General features: G+C 48.1%; 7 protein-coding genes across 7 annotated transcripts; 3 read left to right on the top strand and 4 right to left on the bottom strand.

The window, feature by feature from the left end:
- Positions 1-287: 287 nt before the first annotated feature.
- On the bottom strand, positions 288-2,930 carry EYB26_008157 (uncharacterized protein; the record flags this gene model as incomplete). Its single annotated transcript, XM_054267416.1, has 1 exon — positions 288-2,930. The coding sequence occupies one exon, from the start codon at positions 2,928-2,930 to the stop codon at positions 288-290; it is 2,643 nt and encodes an 880-aa protein (XP_054123391.1).
- A 2,251-nt stretch (positions 2,931-5,181) lies between these two features.
- On the top strand, positions 5,182-6,763 carry EYB26_008156 (uncharacterized protein; the record flags this gene model as incomplete). The annotated part of the gene is made up of 2 exons (XM_054267415.1): positions 5,182-5,713; positions 5,784-6,763. 2 exons carry the CDS (start codon positions 5,182-5,184, stop codon positions 6,761-6,763), a joined length of 1,512 nt encoding a protein of 503 aa, XP_054123390.1.
- A 213-nt stretch (positions 6,764-6,976) lies between these two features.
- On the bottom strand, positions 6,977-8,128 carry EYB26_008155 (uncharacterized protein; the record flags this gene model as incomplete). Its single annotated transcript, XM_054267414.1, has 3 exons — positions 6,977-7,046; positions 7,109-8,052; positions 8,117-8,128. 3 exons carry the CDS (start codon positions 8,126-8,128, stop codon positions 6,977-6,979), a joined length of 1,026 nt encoding a protein of 341 aa, XP_054123389.1.
- Positions 8,129-11,505: 3,377 nt separating this feature from the next.
- On the top strand, positions 11,506-14,135 carry EYB26_008154 (uncharacterized protein; the record flags this gene model as incomplete). Its single annotated transcript, XM_054267413.1, has 5 exons — positions 11,506-11,759; positions 11,835-12,939; positions 12,991-13,099; positions 13,151-13,479; positions 13,527-14,135. The coding sequence occupies 5 exons, from the start codon at positions 11,506-11,508 to the stop codon at positions 14,133-14,135; spliced, it is 2,406 nt and encodes an 801-aa protein (XP_054123388.1).
- A 565-nt stretch (positions 14,136-14,700) lies between these two features.
- Positions 14,701-15,010, bottom strand: EYB26_008153 (uncharacterized protein; the record flags this gene model as incomplete). Its single annotated transcript, XM_054267412.1, has 2 exons — positions 14,701-14,902; positions 14,964-15,010. 2 exons carry the CDS (start codon positions 15,008-15,010, stop codon positions 14,701-14,703), a joined length of 249 nt encoding a protein of 82 aa, XP_054123387.1.
- Positions 15,011-15,722: 712 nt separating this feature from the next.
- EYB26_008152 (uncharacterized protein) lies at positions 15,723-18,233 on the top strand (the record flags this gene model as incomplete). The annotated part of the gene is made up of 1 exon (XM_054267411.1): positions 15,723-18,233. The coding sequence occupies one exon, from the start codon at positions 15,723-15,725 to the stop codon at positions 18,231-18,233; it is 2,511 nt and encodes an 836-aa protein (XP_054123386.1).
- Positions 18,234-19,010: 777 nt separating this feature from the next.
- Positions 19,011-19,775, bottom strand: EYB26_008151 (uncharacterized protein; the record flags this gene model as incomplete). Its single annotated transcript, XM_054267410.1, has 1 exon — positions 19,011-19,775. One exon carries the CDS (start codon positions 19,773-19,775, stop codon positions 19,011-19,013), a length of 765 nt encoding a protein of 254 aa, XP_054123385.1.
- Positions 19,776-22,428: the final 2,653 nt, after the last annotated feature.

Raw genomic sequence — 22,428 nt, 5'->3', positions numbered from 1 at the left:
GACGCCGCACTGAGGTCAGTGATACTGATCACGTGAGAATTTGTATTTTATCCGTATTAATTTCAGTGTAATTTAACAGCCAATTAAAAAAGGCTAATTTTATATACCTTTGAGATCTACTTTTAGGAGTGCTTGATTTCATGTGCGTGTTTCGAATACTGTGATGAAATTCTTCGTATGAACTAACCAATCCAATGCTATCCAAGTCTCTCTATGAACAAATAATCCAGGGGCCCGCCCTGTAATGTGCCAGTACCAAGAACGCTAAACAGAAGTGCAAAGAATCCTCAAGGTCTGGGCGGATTCTGGAAAGGTGGAAGAGGTCGGCGGGGGTCAAAAGGGTAGTTTGCACTAGGCTGAATAGTCTCAGGGTGACCGGTATCACGGAGAGGCGGCTGTTGAATTTGGGATGGAGGAGGAGGAGGAGGTGGTGGTGGATATTGAGGCTGTCTATAAGGATGATATGGCGAGAGTGGCGGTGGGTTTCCGTAGGTATAATACTGAGAGGGAGCAGTCCAGCGAGGAGGAGGAGGAGGAGGAGGAGGAGGAGCCGTGTTTCTATCAACTCCAGGCAAGACTGGTTGCGAATTGTAAGATGCCATGGTTGGCTGAGGTTCAGGAGGGGCAACTGGAATCAAGGGATGAAGAGATGGAAATCCTCGAGAGGGTTGAGGTCGAAGAGGCTCGTTGAGTGGAACGGGATAAGTTTGAGTCATAATCCTTGCGGGAGGTGGTGGTGGAGGAGGAGGAGGGGCAACCGGTGCCGTTGTTGCGGACGTGGCAGCTGGCTGGATCGAGATGGGCTGCAGAGATACAGTTGTTGATGTAGTCGCAGTTGTTGCAGTCGCCGCAATAGCAGTAGAAGTAGCAGTCGCTGTTGTTCCTTGTTGTTTGATAGCTGGACTATCGACTGTAGTAGTAGTAGTAGTCGCGGCCCTGCGCTTACGTTTTTTGGGAGCCTTTCCTTGCCCGTTTGCTCTGCGTGATTCGTCTGCAACTCTATCGGCTTCCATTTGTTCCTTTGTTCGCTTGGGTTTCCGGGTTCGTCCGTCCTTGTGAAAGTTGTCCCAGTGATCGAGCATAGCAATTGTTCGGCGCGGATTCTTGGAATTGGCAATTTTGTCGCGACGTCTCAATTCCGCCTCACTGAGCACTTCGCCAGGCTCAGCAAGGGGTTGAGGCAAAGCAGCGAGAGCCGGAGGTGCCCCTGGTGCTGCAGGCGCAAGGGCAGGCATGGGGGCAGGAGTCATGTCAGCTTGCTCTGAGCTGGCAACAGAGGTCAAGCCATCGACAGGTGGAGAGGTAATAGCCCTTGATGATGATGATGGGACGGTCTCGTGGCCGAATGAAAGCGTATTACCAGTGGGCGAGCCCGCGATATTCGAATAGCTTGTTTGTTTGAAAGTGATATTTGAAGCGTGATTAGTAGGTTGAATAGTATTGGAGGTGATATTGGTAGGCTGTGTAGCGTGGGACGCTCCACCCCGGGCTTTACGTTTCTTCCCATGAGGACGTGGGCCGGGACTTGGTGGCGCAGTCTGGGTTTGGGGGTTTTCTGTCTTGTTGACAGAACGCGTAACACGCTTGAAAGGTTGCCCATCAAGATCGGACTCAAAAGCTGTAGTGCTATCGTGGACACTGGGTTGTCTCAGTGCTGCGATTTCGCCTTGAGGCAATTTGCGTTTTCGATTCGTCGATCCTCGCGAATCGAATGGGATCAATGGGGGATCTTGGAATTTGGGAACATATTCCTGTCCGTTTCTCGTCATCGTCTTGAAGCCGTCGGGATTTATATTGTTCTTTCCGGCCTCGGTCTGCATCTTGCGTAATTGAGCGGCAGTAGGTCTGAAGCCGCCTTGCACAAAAGGGTCCTGACACTTGAATGTGGTCTCATTGTTTGCTTCACGTTTCTTTGGTTCATGAATTGTAGGATCATACTTGTAGCCGTAGAGCATGGCTTCTCTCTTATCTTGGAAGACTTCAATAGGGTCCAATGCGCGAGGATTAGAGGACTTTTTCGGTTTGTTGGTGACTCTTTTGTTGAGTTCTTCAATGGCCATCCACTCATCTTGCCAAGTTTTCAAAGCATGGTAGACATTTTGAGCTGCAGCGTGAAGTTGATCAGTAGGCATGGATTCGAAGTCGTTGAGTGAGTCGAGGAATTGTTCAACAGGGGTGAGTTTTAGAAACTCCCCCTTTTCTGCTGTGCTGCTCAAATATGGATCAGGGCGAGTTGGTTTCTTGCTATGGCCTTTTTTGGTTGTTGGCTTTGAATCACCAAAGACATAGCACCACGAGTCCTCAAGATCTGCCGTAGCATCATCGTAGTCTTTGTTGAACTTGCGGGCATCGTGAAAATTCCAGCCTGCTACCAGGCGCTTCTCTGCGTTGGCTGCATGTACCTGCTGACGTTCAAGGTCATGCAATTTGCTGTCAAGAGTATCGGCAGCCTCAAGGCTTAAGTCAATCCCAGGAGTCTCTGATCCGGCTGGAGTAACGTCCACGTCAGTTGCGGGAGCTGTGACGGCAGCGACATTGCTACTCAAAACACCTTTCAAACGCGTGTTCACCAGATCAATGTGTTCCGGCATAGTAATTTCTGAATCGTCGTCCTTGCTTTGATCATCATGTGCGGAAAGATTAGCAATGCGAGGATGTGCAAGTGTAATATGCTTTTTCAAGGCGTTATGAGCAGAAATGACTCCATCTTCGGGCGCATCAAAAGATTCCGAGCACCAAGGACAGTTGATTTGATGGTGATCTGAGACTGGAGGAGAAAGAGAAGCCTCAATTGAACTGTTATTGAAGCCTTGTAAAGTTTGGGTAGGTTCTGAGCGAGGACGCTTGACAGGTGGTGAACCGGGGTGCTCATTGGTCCAATCGGAAGATTGTGTTTCTTCGTCATAGCTGCGCTTCACGGCTGGAGCCATGGTTGATGTTTTGTCGTTGTATGAACTGTGTAAAAGTTGAGGATATTGAGAAAAGGTGGCCAAAGCCACCAAATAGGTAATCACTTGCAGCGACACCGTGAGATTTGGAAGCTTGAAATTTTTGATGTCAATATGTGCTGTTTTTCGGGTCATGTAAACCAACGAACCAATGAGAGGAAAGCAGAAATTTGGACAGGTTGAAGTGAAAAAGATGACTGAGCAGAGACAGGAATCACAATAACAAAGTAAATGAAGGAAAATGGTGTCCGTCTTGATGGACTGTCTGCTCGACAGTATGACCTTGGATCCCCCAGAAAGACAAGTCTTGTACTGTTGAGACACACGGGAACAGCGATATCTTGCTTGAACACGGTATGCAGCACGAATTGCAAAAGAGATGGAGGTACTCACGAGAATCAAAAATAGGAAGCTATCGTAAACTATTATTAACCGAATGCTAGTGCAAGCAGAGAGCAGAGAGGGTGTTGTAGAGGAAAAATTGATGGTTGAAGAAGAGTAATACTTTATGAAGAGTCTCAGTCGAGGCAAAAGTGAATATGGACGTAGTAAAATCAAAAGGGGTTAGCGTCAAACTCCAATTAATTCCTTAGAAAGTTTAGCGTGGGAATAAGGTAGGACAATAATACACGGTGTTTGAACCGCGCACAATGAAGAACTCGACAGTCGCGAGCGGTAGGAACGTATGCGAGGACAGATGGTTGTTTCTATCAGTTGCATGGAAGAGGGAATAGAAAGAATGAAGCGATACAAACAGACGAGAGCGTTGAGAGTACAAAAAAGACCGCCGGGAAAGATCGAAGCATTGGCGGGTCTTGCCCGATGCCTAGTATAGAACCACCAATAAGACGCCAGTATTTGTCACTCTATGATTGTGCCATTTCTATTTTGATATTGATCGATTTTTTTTTTCAATAATTACGCGACAAAATGTATTGTCCAATTGATCAGAGGTGGGCGTTTGCTGAGAAAACGACTCTGAGATGAGTTAGTCGAGTACCTTTGAGGGTATCATAACATGGCTGCTATTGGCCAGCGATACCTACAGGGGATCACTACTATTTCTCCGCAGAATGTATTAAATATTCCTATTGATGATCTACTATTGATGGTTCACATGAAGGATCTGAATGGTATAATGGTATCGTAGCTTCAAAAGGCTATACTCTATACCTAGACGTGTAATCTTGAACTAATTTGATATCTTGACCCCATTCGTAGTGAGCGTTGGTGACTGCAGGTATCCTGCAAATGGCGAGCTCATGAAGGTCGTCTGGGAGACTGGTTTGGAGACAGATGGCGCCGAAGAACGAGTCCTATCAGCCAGCGACTGGGTACGCATTGAATAATGCTCGGTCGAGTGCGAGCATGGCCCCTTCACCGCGTCGCGTCTAGATACCGGACAGAAATTTGGCTTCTTCCGGGCAGGAGGTGGATGCAAGGTCGGCAGCGTAGGGGATGCGCAGTTGGTTTGACGACCAATATGACTGGTGTATCGATAGAATGCGCTTCTTGAAGCCATGTCAATTGTTTGGCAGACGAGAATTTTGCTTCTTCTCAGGAGTCACCCTGACAAACTTTTGTACGGCGTCATTGATCTCAATTTAAATTAGAGCCCCCTGTCTATGCACCAAACAGAAACAAAAAAAATCGAATTGATACTTCATCGCTTAGCGACGCGTGGAGGGCTAACCTATAGACGCCTCCCACGAGATGCTTTGTCGATAGAGTTGCACAATCTATTCTAGATCCATTTGCTAAACGCGTCCCGACGAGGCCGTGGGGATAGAAGCCGATCCTCTGCTTTGCCTTGTATGCTACGTGGTCGGACTGGATATCTGATTACCATCTCAGACCTTGGGTTGCTCGATCGGAGAGCGGTGTACTAAAATCGCATCCGGACTGATCTCCGGTGAGATTCGCGAGCGGCGATCGCCATGGTAGAGATAAAAACCCCGAAATTTGAGATCTATCACAGCCGCTTACTCCTAGCTGCAGGAATCTATCATCGCTTCATACGGAAGAGAGACAGAGTATACGCGTAGTATATAGAAAAAGTAGGAGAAGTGGCTGGAGAGACAAAGATGGATTAAGCTTGGCGCAGATCCCAGGTAGCCTGAGGTAGGGGGGATCCACGAGCTCCACTCCGGACGACCTCTCACTCAAGCTACAACCACAGTCCATGGTACGAGGCTAACACACAACAACTTGACCATCTGCATCAAGCTGCACAATGCCTCCAAAAGGAGCCAAACCAACAAACGATGAGCTGCTAGCTCAATTTGACGACCTTGGTATTGACACAACGGGCAAGTCCTCAGAACCGACTCCCGCCCCTCCAAGCACGACCTCCACAAAGCCAGCTTCCACAGAAGCTCCAACAGCTATCGAGAAGGATCCTCTAGCTGAATTAGAGAATCTAGCGTCGCAACGACCTAGTACTCCGCGACTGTCAGCAGAAGCGCGTCGCCCAAAGCCTTCTTCCGGTCGGACAAGCGAAGAGAAACCTGCTACACAACCCCGCGCCGCGGTCGTCGAAGATGAACAGCTGCCAGAAAAAGTCACACCAGCACCGGCTGCTACAAATGAAGAGCCCAAAAGCTCTGGTGGGGGGTGGTGGGGAGGGTTCTTGTCGACGGCGACTGCAACAGCCACTGCTGCTATGAAACAGGCTGAAGCGGCCGTGAAGGAGATTCAGAAGAACGAAGAAGCGCAGAAATGGGCAGAGCAGGTGAGAGGAAATGTCGGTGCTCTCAGAGGTCTTGGTATGTTCTCCTAATGACCAAAAATGGTACACGTTTAGTGATCAAGACCAGCTAATTTGTGATTATCTAGGAGGAGAATTACGAACCCTGGCCCTACCAACCTTTACATCAATCATCCACACATTAGCACCCCCTATCTCATCCCACGAACGACTACAAATACACATAACTCACGATCTATCCGGCTACCCTAGTCTCGATCCCATAATCCACTCCGTCTTCGCGCGCGTAATGTCACAAGTCGAAGGTGGGGATCTCCTCGTCATCCAACGCGGTCAAGAATCCTCTCCTCGTCGTGGGACAGACTTTGGGTTTCAATCTTCAATTACAGGCTGGCGTGATGGGCCATGGTGGCGGACCATCACTCCCGGTACCCCTCGCAGCATCGCAGCCGTCCCCGGCGTGGTACCAGGCACGAAACTCGCTCGCGCAAGTGCAGAAGCTTATGCTACGGAATTCTACTCTTCGCGCGGCGGAATCGAAGAAGCCGCTAAGCAAGCAACTGAGATCTTAAGTGAATCCAACCCCGTGCGAAGCAGCGATATTTTCCTTTCAATCCAGGCTATTAGCCAGACTATGCCCAAGGATTTGTTTCAAGCCGGTCCTACTGCAGAAAAGGCCACACCAGAAGCTGCAGGTGGTGTAGTCGAACCGGCGGATGAAGGCGAAGAAGAGATCTTGTTTGCTGTCTACCTGCATGACCCCATCCATGGAATAGCATTCAGCACAATTTCACAAGCTGTCCCCCGCAAATGGATCGATTGGCTCGACGCATCCGTTCCCGCCTCAGATGATCAAGAAGGGGACATGCGTACCAAGATCCCCGAAGCGATCCAGGATATTATCGAAAGCGGGGGCGTAGATCCTCGGGAATGGGTATCAGAGTGGTTGGAGGAGGCGTTGAATCTGTCCACGGGTGTTGTTGCGCAGCGATACGTTGCGCGTCGTATGGGTGTCGGTGAGGGTGGAATTGCAAAAGGGAAGTTGAAAGCTGAGCAGGCTACGACGATTGAAGGTGGAGCTGGCGAGGCTGCGAGAACATTGATTTAATTTTCTGGTCTCTGCTGCGTTTTGATGTTTGTTAATATATTAAATGATACTCCACACCAGTCCTTGTATGTTCGTGCAACTTGTTCATGTCTATATCTCTATCAAGTTCAAGTGATATTCTATAACCAAGTAGTCTTTTGATCTAATGCGTGTACAAACGCATCTGTTCATACCATCATTGAACCCTTCGTCTCTCTAAACCCTCTATCCCAGCTAACAATCCAATTGCAAATCCCCACTAAACCCATCCGGATGCCAAAAATTGGCTTTCAAAGGCGTAACACTAAACCTCTTCATCAGCCATCATTCCTTTTAAACTTGAAAGGAGGGGGAAGAAAGACTCACCTCGTAAATCCATCAAGCACAGTCCTAGCATCCGTCCCCTGCGGACTCTCGGCCAGACTCCTCTTAATATCCGACAACTCCGTCGACCACTGAAACTGGCGTATCCTATTCGACTTTCCTTTCTGCTGTATCTCCACCTTTTCTTTCTCTTCAATCTGAACCTCCGCGTACAGACTGCCTTTGGTCCACTCATTCCTCAACGCACGGGTATACCGAACCGGTCTGGACTCCACATCCTCTCTCATGGGCACATTCAAATTATACAATTCAACCCTCTCATCCCAGTTCCGCCAGAGATGCTCAATCACCCTTGTCGATAACCGGGCGGCCGCCGCGATTGTGGCAGGTGGTTGCTCATCTTTACTTCCGAATGATAATGCGATTCCTCGCTTGCCGCATGTCGCGGCTTCAAGCGCGCCGCCTACAGTCCCGGAGGAGAGGTTGTAGATTGTTGAAGCGTTGCGGCCGTGGTTGGGGCCTGAGATGACAAGGTCTATGGGGCCGCGGTTGGGGAAGAGTTCGTAAAGACCAAGTTGGGCGCAGCTGGCGGGTGTGCCGTTGCTTATTACTGCCCAGTAGTCTTCCTCATTCTCATTCTGATCATCTGGAGTCGAGACGTTGAGATGTTCACTTGACGCGGCGGGTGTTGGAGGCAGGTGGCCATTCGTCATCGTCGTCGTCGTCGTCGTTGTTGTTGTTGTTGCTGCTGTGGGTGTATCATCCTTCTCATTCTCGTCGATCCATGTCCCATCTTCTCGGAATGAGTCGGGGTGTACATATGTAGCCGTCAACGACGCGCCGATGATATGTGCTTTGCCGATCCAGGAGCGCGATGCGGCGGGGATGGCGACTGAGACTCGATGGCCAGCATCTTTTAGCGCGTCTGCAAGGGGACGGACGTAGGGTGATAATTTTTTGGATGGTGGGCCATCATCGTTGACAACCTGTTCTTGTCAGTTTCTGTCTTGGGATTGCGCCCAGCCATTAGCATGGCTGGTGGGAACTTACTAGGATATGCATGGCTTGAAAAGAAGCACTGAATAGAATCAATCAATCAGATGATAAAGAAGAGCCAATGATGGCAGGCAAATGCAATGAAGTACTAGATAGCACTTGTCTATATAACCAGACTGAGGTCTCCTGCTTGTATGTACAGTTTTTTTTTTTTTTTTTTTTTTGATCTTTTCTTCTCTTCGATGGATCAAATGTCTACAGGATTGGTTTCCAGTTTTTGATCCCTCAACTTGCCGAGGTTCCTTTGTTCAGTTCACGGCCGTTGTTTCGTTTTCTTAGATTCTCGTATCCTGACAGTCTGTCTATCTTGCAAGGAAATTTTTGGAAAAAAAAGGTGAGGGGAAAAGATAATTACAAGCAGAGACAGTAGGCTGGGCTATAAAAGTTATTCTCATTTGTAGGTATACCTTCACCGAGCTTCCCTGGCTAAAAGCTTCTCTCGACAAGGCCCAGTCTCAAGTCGCAGGGCTCCAGTGCACACACTCCTGTCAATGCGGGGCAATTAACCGGAAAACAATCTCGGTATGTCGAATTTACCCAGTTAGAGAAGCAAGAACCTGGTAACATACCGCCGTACCCAAGTTTTGCAGTGTTCTGTATGGCGGATGAATGCAATTAAGCTGTTGTTTAAGCACTGTTCGGCGAGCTTGCCGAATAACTTTTTTTCGGGATTTCGGTGAGCTGATAGCCAGATAAGGTTGTCACTGCTAAAGTGGGCTAGCCTCTGGGTACGATAAGCAGAAGCCCTAATCAGTGTCTCTGAGAGCACAATCGATGATCCATTATTGAATGCATTGTACGAAGAAGCACATCCGTAGTATGTTTTCTCCACGGTTGCTGATACTCTTGTGCATCGTGATTTGAGGCGATTGATCGTCAGATAAATACTCCGTAGTCGACGAAGCCTCGAGGAAGCGTTGTGCATATGCTCCATGCCCGACAATTGATTCGATCCTCGTGACGAAACGATGCAATGTCAGTTACTCAAAACTGCATTTCGGTGAGATCCCAGCCGCGAGTCAAACACCCCGATTGTCCGCCTGTGGCTGTCAAACATCAACAATCGCATTCTTTTCTGTCGAAATCGTTTATTGCCTCAATGCAACCCCAGCTAGTAGTAGTAGCCTTCGCATCCTAGACGATTGGTATGTAGCCTTGTCAGTAGGTATTGCGCGCAATCTAGTCGCCAAGATCCGAGCGACAATCCAATGCACCTTCTCCCGTGCAATACAATGCAACTTGTTGATACCGTATCGCATTTTGATGCCGTGACGTGATCGACAGCTAAGATCAGAAATAAATAGAGCGTCATCAGCCAAGCATCAACGATTTCTGGGTCATTCTGGTCCCTGCAAGCAAACACGAACGCCGCCAAGCGACAACGGCATCTTACGGAAAGGGCGCATGAAGAGTCAAGAATTGATGATGTCTCTCATGGCTTGCTTGCGACTGTTCACATGATGGTCATATGGCGGGTTGTCGATGACGCGTCTTATCTAATTGTTGAGAGCGAAGAAAGAAACGAGAGGCAGAAAAGAGACAGACAGACCCTCAGAGAACCTTTGACTTTGTACGTATCTCAAACGAGGCAGGTACGAGCTCTGCAAATCTGGATTGCAAATTTACACGCCTTGCCCAGAATGGCATTACAAAAGTGCTTTAACTTTTGCAATCAATTTCCAACGACTCATTCGTAATTCTACACGGTAGAAGCTGGCACTGCACTGTAACTAGTTAGTTAACTTAGTTAACTAAGTTAAGTTACGCCGTACGTAAACACGCCAAAAAACCCCCCCGACATCGTTGCGAACTCCAACTTGGCGTTTCACGGAGAGCAAAACTCCGGGCGCCCTCCAGGAGTTAACTACTCATCGAAAATCCATCGGTTCTGATTCGATCTCATATTTATAATTTATAATTTACCTAGTACGTACTCCGTAGTAAAGAATCATCCCCAATCGGTCCAACGGCAAGAAAATGCCGGGCGGGCCAGCTGATCGATGGTTTTTGCTTCGTTTCTTTTTCAACTGTCGATGAAAGTATGAATCCTTCCTTTCCAGTCGAACAGCTCATCTCTCTGAGTCTCGGGCTCTCGGCGCCCTCCGTGGAAATGTGGCAATGGGAGACGAGCAAAATTGATCGTCTTGCTGGGCGTGGGAGCTCCGCCTCCAACCGCGCAAATGGCCAGTGCCGCCTTAGAGTTTTGGCGTCGACAAACCAAGAAAGTCTAGACGCATACAATTGTTACATCTAGCGATACAATTACACCCGCCATACTCCATAAAGGACGCACTCAATAATCAATATTGTGCGTGCCTGGCTTGGCAGCTGGCCATATTGATTATTCAAATGAATACGAAATCAAAACCAAACCCGACCCCAGATCACCTTTATCTCGCCCCTGGTTATTGGCAAGAGTCCAAGACTGGATGGACATACTATGTAAAGATTAAAGAATCCTGCGTGGTGTGTAACCACATCGGAGTCCGTCGGCATGGCATAACCTAGACTGCTGGGATGACATTGTTAATATGTCCTCCATTATAACCACGACCCCAACATTGCGGCTGTGATTGATTAACCTCCTCCTCCTCCAGAGAAGTCCCTCCAGCCAGGGTAGTATAGTATATACCTACTCCTGCCTCGTTCTTTTCCGAACTGTAATCCCGCCCGTCTCCCTCCTGACATTCTCTCGTCCTGTCTCCAGAGTACGTACCCAGGGTATTCGGGTTCAGCATCCTACGAGCATTGTCAGCTCGTCTCTGTTTATCGATCGATCCTTGTCGCGGGCGAGAAACTCCGTGCAGCCCGAGCACGCCTGATTGTTCAGGCAGCGAGGCCGCCATCCAAGGCAGCCCAGTTATCATCCCGTGCTCCAGGGCCCCCCCCCCCCAGGCTCGCTCCTCCCTCCTTCTCCGTTTCTCCTTTGAGCCAAGTCTGTGCGTATTTCTTCCACTTTCCACAACACGTTGCAACACCCCCATTGTTAGCCGTTATTTTCACTGGCAAGTTACAAGTGTGTACTGTCTGCCCTGTATTAATGTGCACTGATCCTCAAATCAAAATAGTCCCATAGGTGGAGCCAGCGCCCCAGCAGGCTTTCCGTGGTCGCAGAGTCGCAGCAAAAACGAGTGAAAAAAAAGCAACCTTGGAGGAATCGACTAAACCCCGCTTGGTGTCGGCAGTGGATAGTCACAGACTGACCTGACTGAAAGCGCTTTTCTCTCTTCTACACCACCGTCTTGGTGACTACACAGGAACAACACAACGACAGCAACAATTCAGAAAAAAACATCTACGTCAACTAAAAAAGACCCTTCGACAGATCCGTCGCGGGGCTTGCTTACCACGACATTCCTCCCCCTCTTTCGTCGTATCGCCTGATGGACTGTGGGAGTGCTGATAATGCGACGGGCGTCGATCCCAACAGTATTCTCAGTTCATGGGATTTCACCAACAACACCTTTTCCGATTTGACTTGGGACCAGCACACCTTTGACAATCTTCCAGAATTAGATTCGTATCAGGATTCTAACGAAGGCGATGCCGAACTATTCGATTTCCTCTCTGCTCAGGGCCCGCCCAGTCGCGACAGCCTTGACCCCTCAGTCATCGACGCGACCAGTCTCGACTTGAGGTTCGTCTCTTCTGCCATCCCATATATGGTATATTGTTGTGTTCGGATTATCTGACATGAGATTATTCTCTATAGCAATGCCTCAGTAGGTGTCACCGATGGCGTCAACTTTGTGGGAGGAACGTTCAGTCCGAGAACACATCAATCCGTCGACGACAACTTGCTCTCCGACAATGCGTGGTCGCAATTCCAGCTGTCCCATGCCAATGGCTTGGTGATGCCATTAGAATCGGTTTATTCCAACCAATACCCCAAAAACGCGCTTGGATCGAATGCGACCGTGATTGTCGATGATGGCGAGCGGGGAATGGATGCTGGACTGACAGAGTATCGACGAGCACGTAGCTTGTCCGCCTACCATCGATTGCGCCAGTCTGTATCATACAACAACAATGTCAATCATAAACACAATGGATGGCGTAATTCCGTCAGTTATCCAGCCTCGTTCGCTCCGACACAGTTCCCTATTTCACCACCGCTAGAGGCTCAGTCGGAAACTTCGATGCCTGGCGCAACACTAAACCAGCACTGGTTCTCCAACGCGGACATGTCAGTTGGATCTTTTCCAGTCCTGCCGCAGGATGTGTCTGTCTACGGCCGACCTCAACCGGTCAAGCCGGAACCTCACATGGGATCAAGAAGCCCTTCGATACATAGCAACGGTGTTGCTGTGTCTATTGACTCAGATAACAGCATAGCAAGCAGTAATTTGTCTTTGACCTCCGAGAGCATTGTGAAAGATGAGCAACTGCAAATCCTACAATGGGACGAACCAGTCTCGCCAGAAAAGTCTCTGGAATCATCACCCGAGTTTCCCAAAGTCAACGGGTTTATGGTTAGTGAGGATACATCTGACATCCCACAAATGTCGCTCGAGCAGGAGCGACGAAACATCGTCGGTTCTCGACACACCCCATCAGCATTTCAGCCAGCTTCAGTAGCGCGCAAGCGCAAACACAGAAACTCGTCTATCGTTAACATTGACCAAATCCAACAACCTAGACCTCTACAGATTGTCCAAGAAGATGGACTAGGAGGGGCTATATCGTCGGAAGACTTTGTATGCCCTCCTCGAGGTGCTCGTCGGAAGGGTCCTTTGACCATCGTTGGCAGGGCCAACGCTGGCTTAAGGCGGAAGAATAAAGATACATGTGTTCAGTGTCGACTGAACAAACGAAAGGTATGCTTCATCACCGACTGTTTGATAGAGTATTACTCATATCTTTTTTAGTGTGATGGTAACTCGCCGTGCGATGCCTGTCGTCCTACTTTACAAGAGCAGCCCTGTGCACGTGCGTGCTTCGCCAGCATTGTCGAGTACGGGACTTGCAACTATATCTGTAAGTTATGCTGACGTATCCGAAGATGGGTACAGGGCTAACATGTTATAGCACAACGAGCAATCAACCATGCCACCTCCACCTCAGCCGATCGCCGGGTGCGAATTGAGATTCCTTCGGCATTTGATCTGCACGAACTGCTTACTTTTCTCGGCGAGCGCCGCGGTAAATTCAACATCCGCGCAACTCAGTCTTGGGGATCCCTTTACGTGCTTGACCTTGGGGAGACCTACAAATTCCTCAAGAGTCTTAGCGAGTATAATGATAACTATCAGTCAACGTTCTTAGAGTTCATTGACCATCGTGTCATTGACTCGAAGGATAAGACCAAGAATTGGCTCAGTTGCGTAAAGGAATGCGATCCCATGAACAACGTCTATGTAAGTTTCGATCATATCGATTATAGCTTCTCTTGCTGATTTGATAGAAACTTCTTTCCCAATGGAATAACATGCCGAGCCGCGCATCATACAGCTTCGTCTCCTTGGACGGAACTTCTACCGACAAACTAATGGATGTCTCCAACGATCAAGATCGTCGAGATATCTTACTTGCTGCTCAACTGTCTCGAATCTTTTGTCGATTACTCGAAGTCGAGGGTTTCCGCAAACTCGAACGTGATTTCTACAACATCAAATGGAAACGAATCTCTTTGGACGCCCATCTCCGATTCTTGGAAGAACTGGGCAATATTCTTCTGTCTCTACGCTGGCGAGTTTCGTGGTGGAAGCTCCTTGGTGATGGTGGCAAGGAGCCGGATCCTAGCCAGCAGCACTATATTGACCGTGTTGAACTCCTCTGTCGGATCCTCTATGTATACTACACCAGTGTCCTCACCAAACTTCCTGCATGGTCGGCCACCGACAACCTGAAAGGCAAGTACTCGCGGTATGCGGATACTGAACAGGAGATCTGGGATAACTTCCCTGAAGATCCTAGCGAGGACGGATTCCAGCAATGGATGGCGCAGGGCCAGGAGCTCATTGAAAAGGCTGGTAGTCCTATTCGAGTTGCCACCAAGATTACCAAAGTATAAGTGTTTTTCTGCATTTTGATGACGACGATGATGACGATATAATAGCGGTGTTTTAACTTTCTTGTTTATATTATTTTTTGGTATTTTTTTTTTTTTTGTTATATTTCTGCCATTCGACTTTGTAATCCAAACACAACTGAAAAAAAGGACAGAGCGATTCGAGATACCCAGGGCAAGCGAGTTTATTGACATTTTGACGGAACATATGCATTTGGAAATCACCTTTGCAAGATTTGATTCTGTTGGATGTTTTGTTTTCGATTAATGGCACATAGTTTTGTTCTTACTGTGCATAGTTAGGCATTAATCAATGGAAATATGTGATCTATTCATATTATTTTGGGAAAAAAGCTATGTACAATCGTGGTATATTCATCAAACGCCATGTCATGTAAAATCTCGAGTAGAGTTGCTGGGTATCTGTAGAACTCTCTGACTTTGCTTGCACCACTGAAGAATGGGACAGCCTCAAATCGTTGCGCGATATTCCCTTCCTTCCTATCCCATCCCGACCAAGCCTCCTCGCGGCTTCATCGCCCCTCTTTCTCTCTTCCTCTCCGATGGCTTATTTCTTCTTAAACTCAGGCCTCTTCTCCTTCATCTTCTCCTTCTTCGCATTCACCAACAACTCCAAATGGCCCGCTCTCTCCGCCAGACTCCGTTCGGTCTTGTTTATCAGTCCGGATGATAACTTCTTCATCGATTTGCGCTGTTTTGCGAGTGCGACCTTCTTTGGGGTGATTACGCGGGGACCGAGTTTTGATGATCTTTTTTTCGTTGTATGTTAGTGGAAGCGAAGACAGGTAGAGTAGTAGGTGGGGGACGTACTTTTTGGCGGTCGTGGGCTTTGCTTTTTTCAGGGGGGCTTGGGCCATTGTGTATGTGTTTACCAGAGTCTGGTATTGACTATAGAATGAAATTGAAATTGTAGTAGTTGTAGTTGTAGTTCTGTTGTACTGCTCGAGAGAAGATTCAAGACGGCTGATCGTTCGGAATGAGAAAATTCCTTATCCGTTATCGCCGAGGTCACGTGATAGAAGATCGAGACAGTCCAGATTTAATCCACCCGGATACTGATTGTAATACTAATTAATAATTTTGTTTTTTTTGATACGTACTCTGTATACACTCAATTGATGATTATACTTCAATAAATTCTTCATAATACCTATATTGATGTTGAGGTCATGAAGATCGCTCACGTGCAGGCGGGCCAGTGGATCGCAGCTTCTCCGTACTAAAACAAAACGATTCAGGGGACAACGGCGGGGACAAAACAAACATCTCTTTTTGTTTGGTCAATTGTTTATTTATTTAACCACTTTACTCCGTCTCTTTCATCTTACTTGCTTATTATATTGCAATAATCTTATTCTTTTGTCTACTATGAGTAAATAGACTATCGGAGCACCTGCCCCATGACGATAGTCGCCCGTTCCTGATCGAGACGGCATCTCCGGTGATCATTACAATTGGCAGGGAATTGCCGACGGCATTCCTCGGCGCAGTAACCTGGAATGCTGCCCAGGTAGCATTTCATCTGATCGAACGATAGCCCCGAATTCGATGAGTGGTGTCAATTCTACAATGGATTCACTCTCCATCTCCCCGCAACTTCTATCCCCGTCATCAACCGCCAGGCAGAATCGACATCATACCTTCCGAAGCTCCCCCTGGTCCAGTCCGCCTTCTGTATACGTCCGTTCCCCGCCGTCTCCACCAGCGAGGCCAGAGCCATTGAATCTCCAGACGCGGCGATTACAGCTGCGAAACGCGCGTTTCCAGGGAACTCGAATCTCGCCAAATAAGACAGCCGTGTCGGAGCATTTGGCGACATCATGGCGCACTACGTCTCCGGCATCTGATGTTTCGGTCGATAAAGAAAATCAATCCCCTTCTCCTGATAACGCCTCAGAACAAAGCCAAGACAGTAAAACGCCCGGGTCGGCACGGAGGAGCTTCAGTATTCTACAAGAAATTCACGACTCGTCACAAAGAGGTCGCAAATTGCGTCGTCCTTCTTTGTCGCGGCTTTTTGGTCCGCCGCTCGATGGTTCGGAGCATTCTTTGAGTCGACGATATTCATATCGGTCCCCGTCATCCGTGCGACAGCTGTCCCCTTATTCTATTTTGAGGGAGAATGATGCGGATCTCTTGACGACAACTAATAATCAACAGAACCGGTCCTCGCCGTTGTCAACTTTAAATACAAACAGACCGAGAAGTAATAGTCGCGATAGAGCAGACAACTACGCAACGGAGAGATATATCGAGCATCTAGAAGCACAACTAGCCGCTGTACAGAACCATTCCAGTCCAATGCAGGCATCAACCACCAAGCCCCAGGTCTCCAAGCTGAGGGCGCTGAATGCCGAGATCAAAGTGCTACGACAGGAGATTGCGGAGTGGGAGGATAAGTTTGATGTTCGAGTGCATGAAGAAGTTGGACTTCGGACAGATGTTGAGAGTAAGCTTCGAACCAAGATTATCTTTTTGGAAGGCCAACTCGAGGATTATGCCACTCGTATCAAGGAATTAGAGTGTGAGCGGGATTTGCAGGCACAGAAGCTACGAAACGTAGAATCTCTACGATCCACGAATCGGGGACTCGAAAGGCGTATTGACGTCTTGACAGAACTTCTTGCCCAGTCTCCGACGAAAATAGAACCTCGCAGTCCAGAACTATCGCCCATCCGCAGTCCTGGTCCCCGTCTGTCGCGACCTAAGTCAATGCTCCCGTCTGTACCTTCGCGTTCGGACGTTGTCTATCAGCCACCTACCGATCCAAGCTTGAACGTTGACCCTGAGGCTAGTGTTGAGAAACATTCAGAGCCAGAGGTTCCCGATCTGATTCCTGATGACTCCACTATTGCTTCTTCGGTAATATCCAAATCTCAGCGTTCGTCTACAATTTCCCGTCCTTCATCCATCTCATCACCATGGAGTGTTCCTCTTCCTTTCTCACCAGAGTTACAAGGTAAAACTCCAGTGCGATCGCGAAATATGCGGCGGTTTCCTTCGGGAACTTGCACACTGAAACCTTTGATATTACCTACTACTGCTACTCCCACACCCACATCACCACAGCGACAGTTCCTTTCAGGCGAACCCTACTCTTCGATCTACAGTCCTCCTGGCTACGGCGGCACCGAGGATGCAACCCGATTCGCGCAAGAAGAAACATTGGCTGCTTTGGAAGGTCGTACAAGGCATTATCAAGAATATGAAGACATGTCGGAGCCAGAAGATGACAACATGTCGGACTCACCGTTGTCAAGGAGATCGGGCCCTGAGACTATGCGCTTTGCGTCAACACTAGACTCTGAGCTTGAGGAAGCAGAGCGAAATAACGGATTTGCAATGTCACGGTCAAGTCAATCAAGTGAAACTTACTCCCAGCTCAACACTCCTGGTGGATCATGTCGTCTGAATATATACGGTAGCTACAACACACCTAAGGCGTATAGCAAGGTACCGTTATCAGTGCGCAAAAGTAGCAGTGTCGACTTGGAAGCCGGCATCTCCCGAGACCAGAAAATGTCGTCCTTTGCTCGAACGTTGATTGTAGGGATATGGAAGAATAGTCTCAAACAACTCGGCCGACTTTCGTGGTGGGTTCTGGGAATTCTGTTTGGAGCCGAACAGCGAAACGAGTGGGCAAAGAGTTCATCCTCATTACGAGTGCGCATGAAACCAGAAACTCAACATCGACCTTCTCTGCCTGTCTGCCACGCATGTGGCCAGTGTTCACAAGCTCACAGACGAGAGGAGAGCACCACTTCGAACAACGAGAATCTCGACAGTATCAATCGTACCATACTCATGTGGACAAAACTCTCTGTCGCAATAATAGTAGCTTTCGGACGTGCGATTCGCTATGGGCCTGAAGCAGTGCTGCTCGAAACCCGAAACGACAAACCAACGAATGAATCTCGCCCATCATCGTCGATCCGTTATAACAGACACATATCAATCGACCAGACGAACTCATTCAGCCCGCGCAATAAGAACGAAATCGAAGATGAACATATTGCATCCGAGGAATACACAGCCTGGCCCATGAGACCCTTGACGGCTGAGCACTTTTTCATCAGCTGATGCAATTCCTACTCCTAGGGATGGTGCAAAGAAACCGCTTATAATGACTTAATGAAACCAATACAAAATAACAAAGAGAAAGCGACTTTGAACAAAGGAGTCGATACATTCCTCCTTGCCTTCAAGTGAGGAAGGACCATACATACACACACACACACCCCTCAATACGAAGGGGGGATATATCATTCTTGTAATTATTATTCTTACTGAATGGATCAATTGTAAATAGATAATAACAAACCGATACTTGAAATAAAAAAACCCACAAATATCTCTCATCCAAGTCTTCCACCCTAAATAGGCAGGTTCATAGAGTTACCGCATTAAGTAACGTAGCTGATTTCTTACCTTTTCCGGAAAATCTTGTTACACGGACTCAAATATGTACTGTACGGGAGTAGTTAAATGAACGATGAATCGATGAGTAGTCATTAGAATAGAACAAGACATTAAACTTAAAAAAAAAAGTCAAAGATATCGACATACACAAAATGTGTAAATAAGGGGGAAAAAAAAAGAATTAAATTCTCACGACTCCATTCGTTTCAACGATTTATACCACCCCTCCCCTGCTAAACTCGCCAGAAATGTACATGATCGGACTGTTATGTAAGATACGGTGATAAAAATGACATCAGATGAAATTTGCTTGCTTGAGATGCAGACGAGATGGAAATCAGAGATCGAGTAGCCTATCAGTCTTTTTCAACTGAGGCAAGACTCAAGAAAGACATTTACAAGAAAGGTGGGGGGGGGGGGGGGAAAGAAGCAACTCATTTAAAAAGCCAAAAGAGCGGCGAGACCGGCAATAGCACCGACGGCACCGAAGCTGACCATGTTGCGGTCAGCGGCACCAGTGTACTTGGGGGCAGCGGGGACGGTGCTGGGAACAGAGGTGGGCACGCTGGGGACGCCGGTGCTGGTGATCCAGGGGATGGAGGCGGTGCCAGTTCCGTGAGGAATCTTGGTGCTCTCAGGGCAGATGGTGGTGGTGCTGACGGAGTAGTCAACAACGGTGCTCAAGGAAGTGGGCTTGACGACGGCGCTGCTGCTGGGGAGGATGGTGACGGTGGTGGTGGAAGAGGGAGCAACAGAGGTAGGAGCAGCGGAGGAAGCAGCAGCGGAGGAAACGACGACGGGGGCGCTGCCAGCAAGAACACCGAACTGAGTGGTATACTGGTAGGCCTCGGTGGCGTAGTCGATGAGCATGATTCCGTATCCGCCAGCGGAAGTGGCGGAGGGTTCGAGGCCGGAGGGTGTCCAGGTGAATTCACCAGAGTTGGGGACCTGATCAGCAATGGTCAAGATGGGCTCGCAGTTGGTCGAGGGGCCCTTGCAGAGAACCAAGGCAACAGGACCGGGGGTAGTAGGGTCCCAGGTGATCTGGTAGGGTGCATCCAAGGTCACGGGGTGGGTGGTGTCGGGAGTGTAGAGAGGATTACCGCTGGGACCGGCGCCGCTGGCAGTTGGGTTGAAGGGAGTAGGGTAGGTGTAGGCAGAGACGGAGGCGACGAGGCCAGCAGCAATGGCGAGGAACTTCATTTTTGTGATGTTTTGATTGTGTTTGATCGTGAAATCGATGGACTTGAAAGTTGTATTTATGGAGTGAACCGAAGGTTCAGCTGAGATGAGAACAGATGGATGGTGTGTTGTAAAGAATGACACGAGTCAAAGGACTCTATTTCCAAAGAGAGACTGGAGTGAGGCTGGAGAGGCAGTGTTGTGCGTAGCGAAAGGAAAGAGAAAAGAGGAAGAAGAGCGAAAGCAAGGGAGGCGACGAGAGAAATACTACTCTGGACGCCTTTAGGGCAGCCTCCCTGGCTGCGGCTCTTTGCCTGAATTCCCCCCTCCTTTCCGAGTCCCCTGTAATCAGCGCAATTACCGTTCAATGACAATACAAACAAATGTCGTCCCTTCTGGCCCCTGGTTGGCTGCGATAGGAAAATAACTTGCATTGCACGTGAGGCCCACCCGTTGGTGGTGTGCTGGGGGCGCAGCGTCAGCCCAATCAGAGACGGCCGACACTGGGTCCAAGCATAAGATCTAGGTCTGATGCGGACTAGCTAATGTTACGGTCCACTTTGCCGTGTTGCATAGCACATACTCGTAGTGCTACTCGTAGACTCGTAGTACTAGGTTGGTACTAGGTTGGTACTCAGACACAGGTAGCTTTCTAGTCAGCCATCACCCCAAGCGCCGGCTGTCCATTTGTAGTTTATGACGCCGTCGTATTCACAGGGTATCTACAGAGTACGAGAGTACCTGGTTCTCTCGGTTTAGTGGGTATTCAGAGATTGCGTGAGCCGGCTCTGTACCTGGCTAGACCTGATCGGGCATTTATGCACCCTGCTCGGGCCGTTTTCTAATTTCCGATTGGCCCGTGCCTGTGTTCCCCTTTCTTTTCCCATCAGAGCGTGGACACGTTTACTACATAACTAGTACTTCTACGGAGTAGTCTTCTACTGTATGCTGCAGTCAGGACGTAGTACGTGTAAGTGTACTCTGTACAACGGGGCAGGACAACAAATAAATACAACTCACCCGGAAAAAACTGGAGTAGGTAGGGACCACTCCGTATTTAAACAAAGTTAAACAACAGACATTCCTTAGGGTGGCGTCAAGAGGGCGAGCGTGTGTCTTACATACCCCATCGCCAAGTCACTTGCGTACGGCCCAGGCGCGTCAACCCTTGGCTTGACCAAACATCTAGTAGTAATAGTAGTAGTAACTAGTACGTACGGGCTAATCTGCGTAATTTCGCGATTCAATAACCAAGAAATTAACGCGCCTTAGCTTGTGAGCAAGTACACGTACAACGTAGCCAGTCATTCTCAGTCTTGTACGAGTTTGGTAGGCACCTCATTCTTGTCGCATACTCATGCTCATGCCATTCTCCAGCTCACAACAATACAGAGTAATGGATAAACTACAGAGTACAGAACACAGAATACTTAGGAAATCGTAAGCGAGACATACATACTACGAGCAGGATGTGCGTACGTACTACGTAGTATACTCTGTATGGCTGAAGTTGACAAGTTCTCGACAGCGGTGACGGCAACCTAGGGCGAGGCGCAGCGGGCTGAGAATCAGCCGGCCCAAACTCGTACTAACTACGCTCAATTAATTCGCTGACTTCCATTTGAAGGGCGAAAGTCCGAGTGTGGGTTCCGCGTAAATTGGTAAATTTATACTTTGATGCGATCAACGAGAGAAATCATTTGTTGTGTTGGTTTTTGATTCGCCAGGTTGCTGATTCCTGAGTCAGGAGAGACATCTTGACCCGATGGATTGGCTTGTTCACTTGGTGGTGTGGTGACAGTGAAAAAAAGAGAAACATTCAATGTTGTACTCGTAGTAGGGCGAGGAAGTTTCGATAATTTCTTTCATACTACCAAGTAAGTTAGTTAATTTATATAGCACGTACATTGTCATACTCAGTAAATAACAGATGTACAACCAACGTTTCGCCTATTTTGGCCTTCAACGCCGGCCCGCGGAAGTTTGCAATGCCCTGTGGTGCGTTTTAGTCGGTCTACTGAAGGAGATCGTCATCAAAACTTCGAAACAATCGCCAATCATGTTTTTTCAACTGTAATTCTGAATTGATTTTGAGGTTACTGTAACAAGGAAATCAAAGCTTCAGACTTATTGATTCTTGGTTGCTTGGCGGTGTAGGTTAAAAGAGTCAATTTGTCAAACATGTCGACTCCCAAGTATCAACTGTTGCTGGCCCTGTAATTGTTGAGAACGCCGATGGTTCACCGCGGTTTAAATATGATGAAGAAAGAATTTTCTTTTCTAACTGTTCGATGTTATAGATTAAATAGCCAATGAATGGCTCACGAATCTCCAACTATTGTGGTATATCGGAACCCGGAGAAGTACTTAGGCAACAAATTTAAGCATATTAATCAATAATATCAACATCTGTGGTAACATACGGCATCGAGCCATACTACGTATCATTTAGTTTCTGTTCATCGGAATTTCCAATTGCCTAGGAGGACAAACAGTCCACCGGTAAAGCTGAGCTCACCACTATGGGTAGATGAATGCGGAGGAATAAGGTGCCAGCGCTGATTTAGGGCTACGGCCGAGAAACCCACCACCAAGCCCTAACACTGTACCTACAGAGTACACATGATTCTGGAAGAGCCAATATAATCATGCCTTTTAAAATTTCGAACATAAT

This window comes from Talaromyces marneffei, chromosome 6 (genome assembly GCF_009556855.1).
Source record: "Talaromyces marneffei chromosome 6, complete sequence".
Classification (NCBI taxonomy): Eukaryota; Fungi; Ascomycota; class Eurotiomycetes; order Eurotiales; family Trichocomaceae; genus Talaromyces; species Talaromyces marneffei.
The sequence above is the reverse complement of the archived record's forward strand: the minus strand, read 5'-3'. Positions and strand labels throughout refer to the sequence as shown.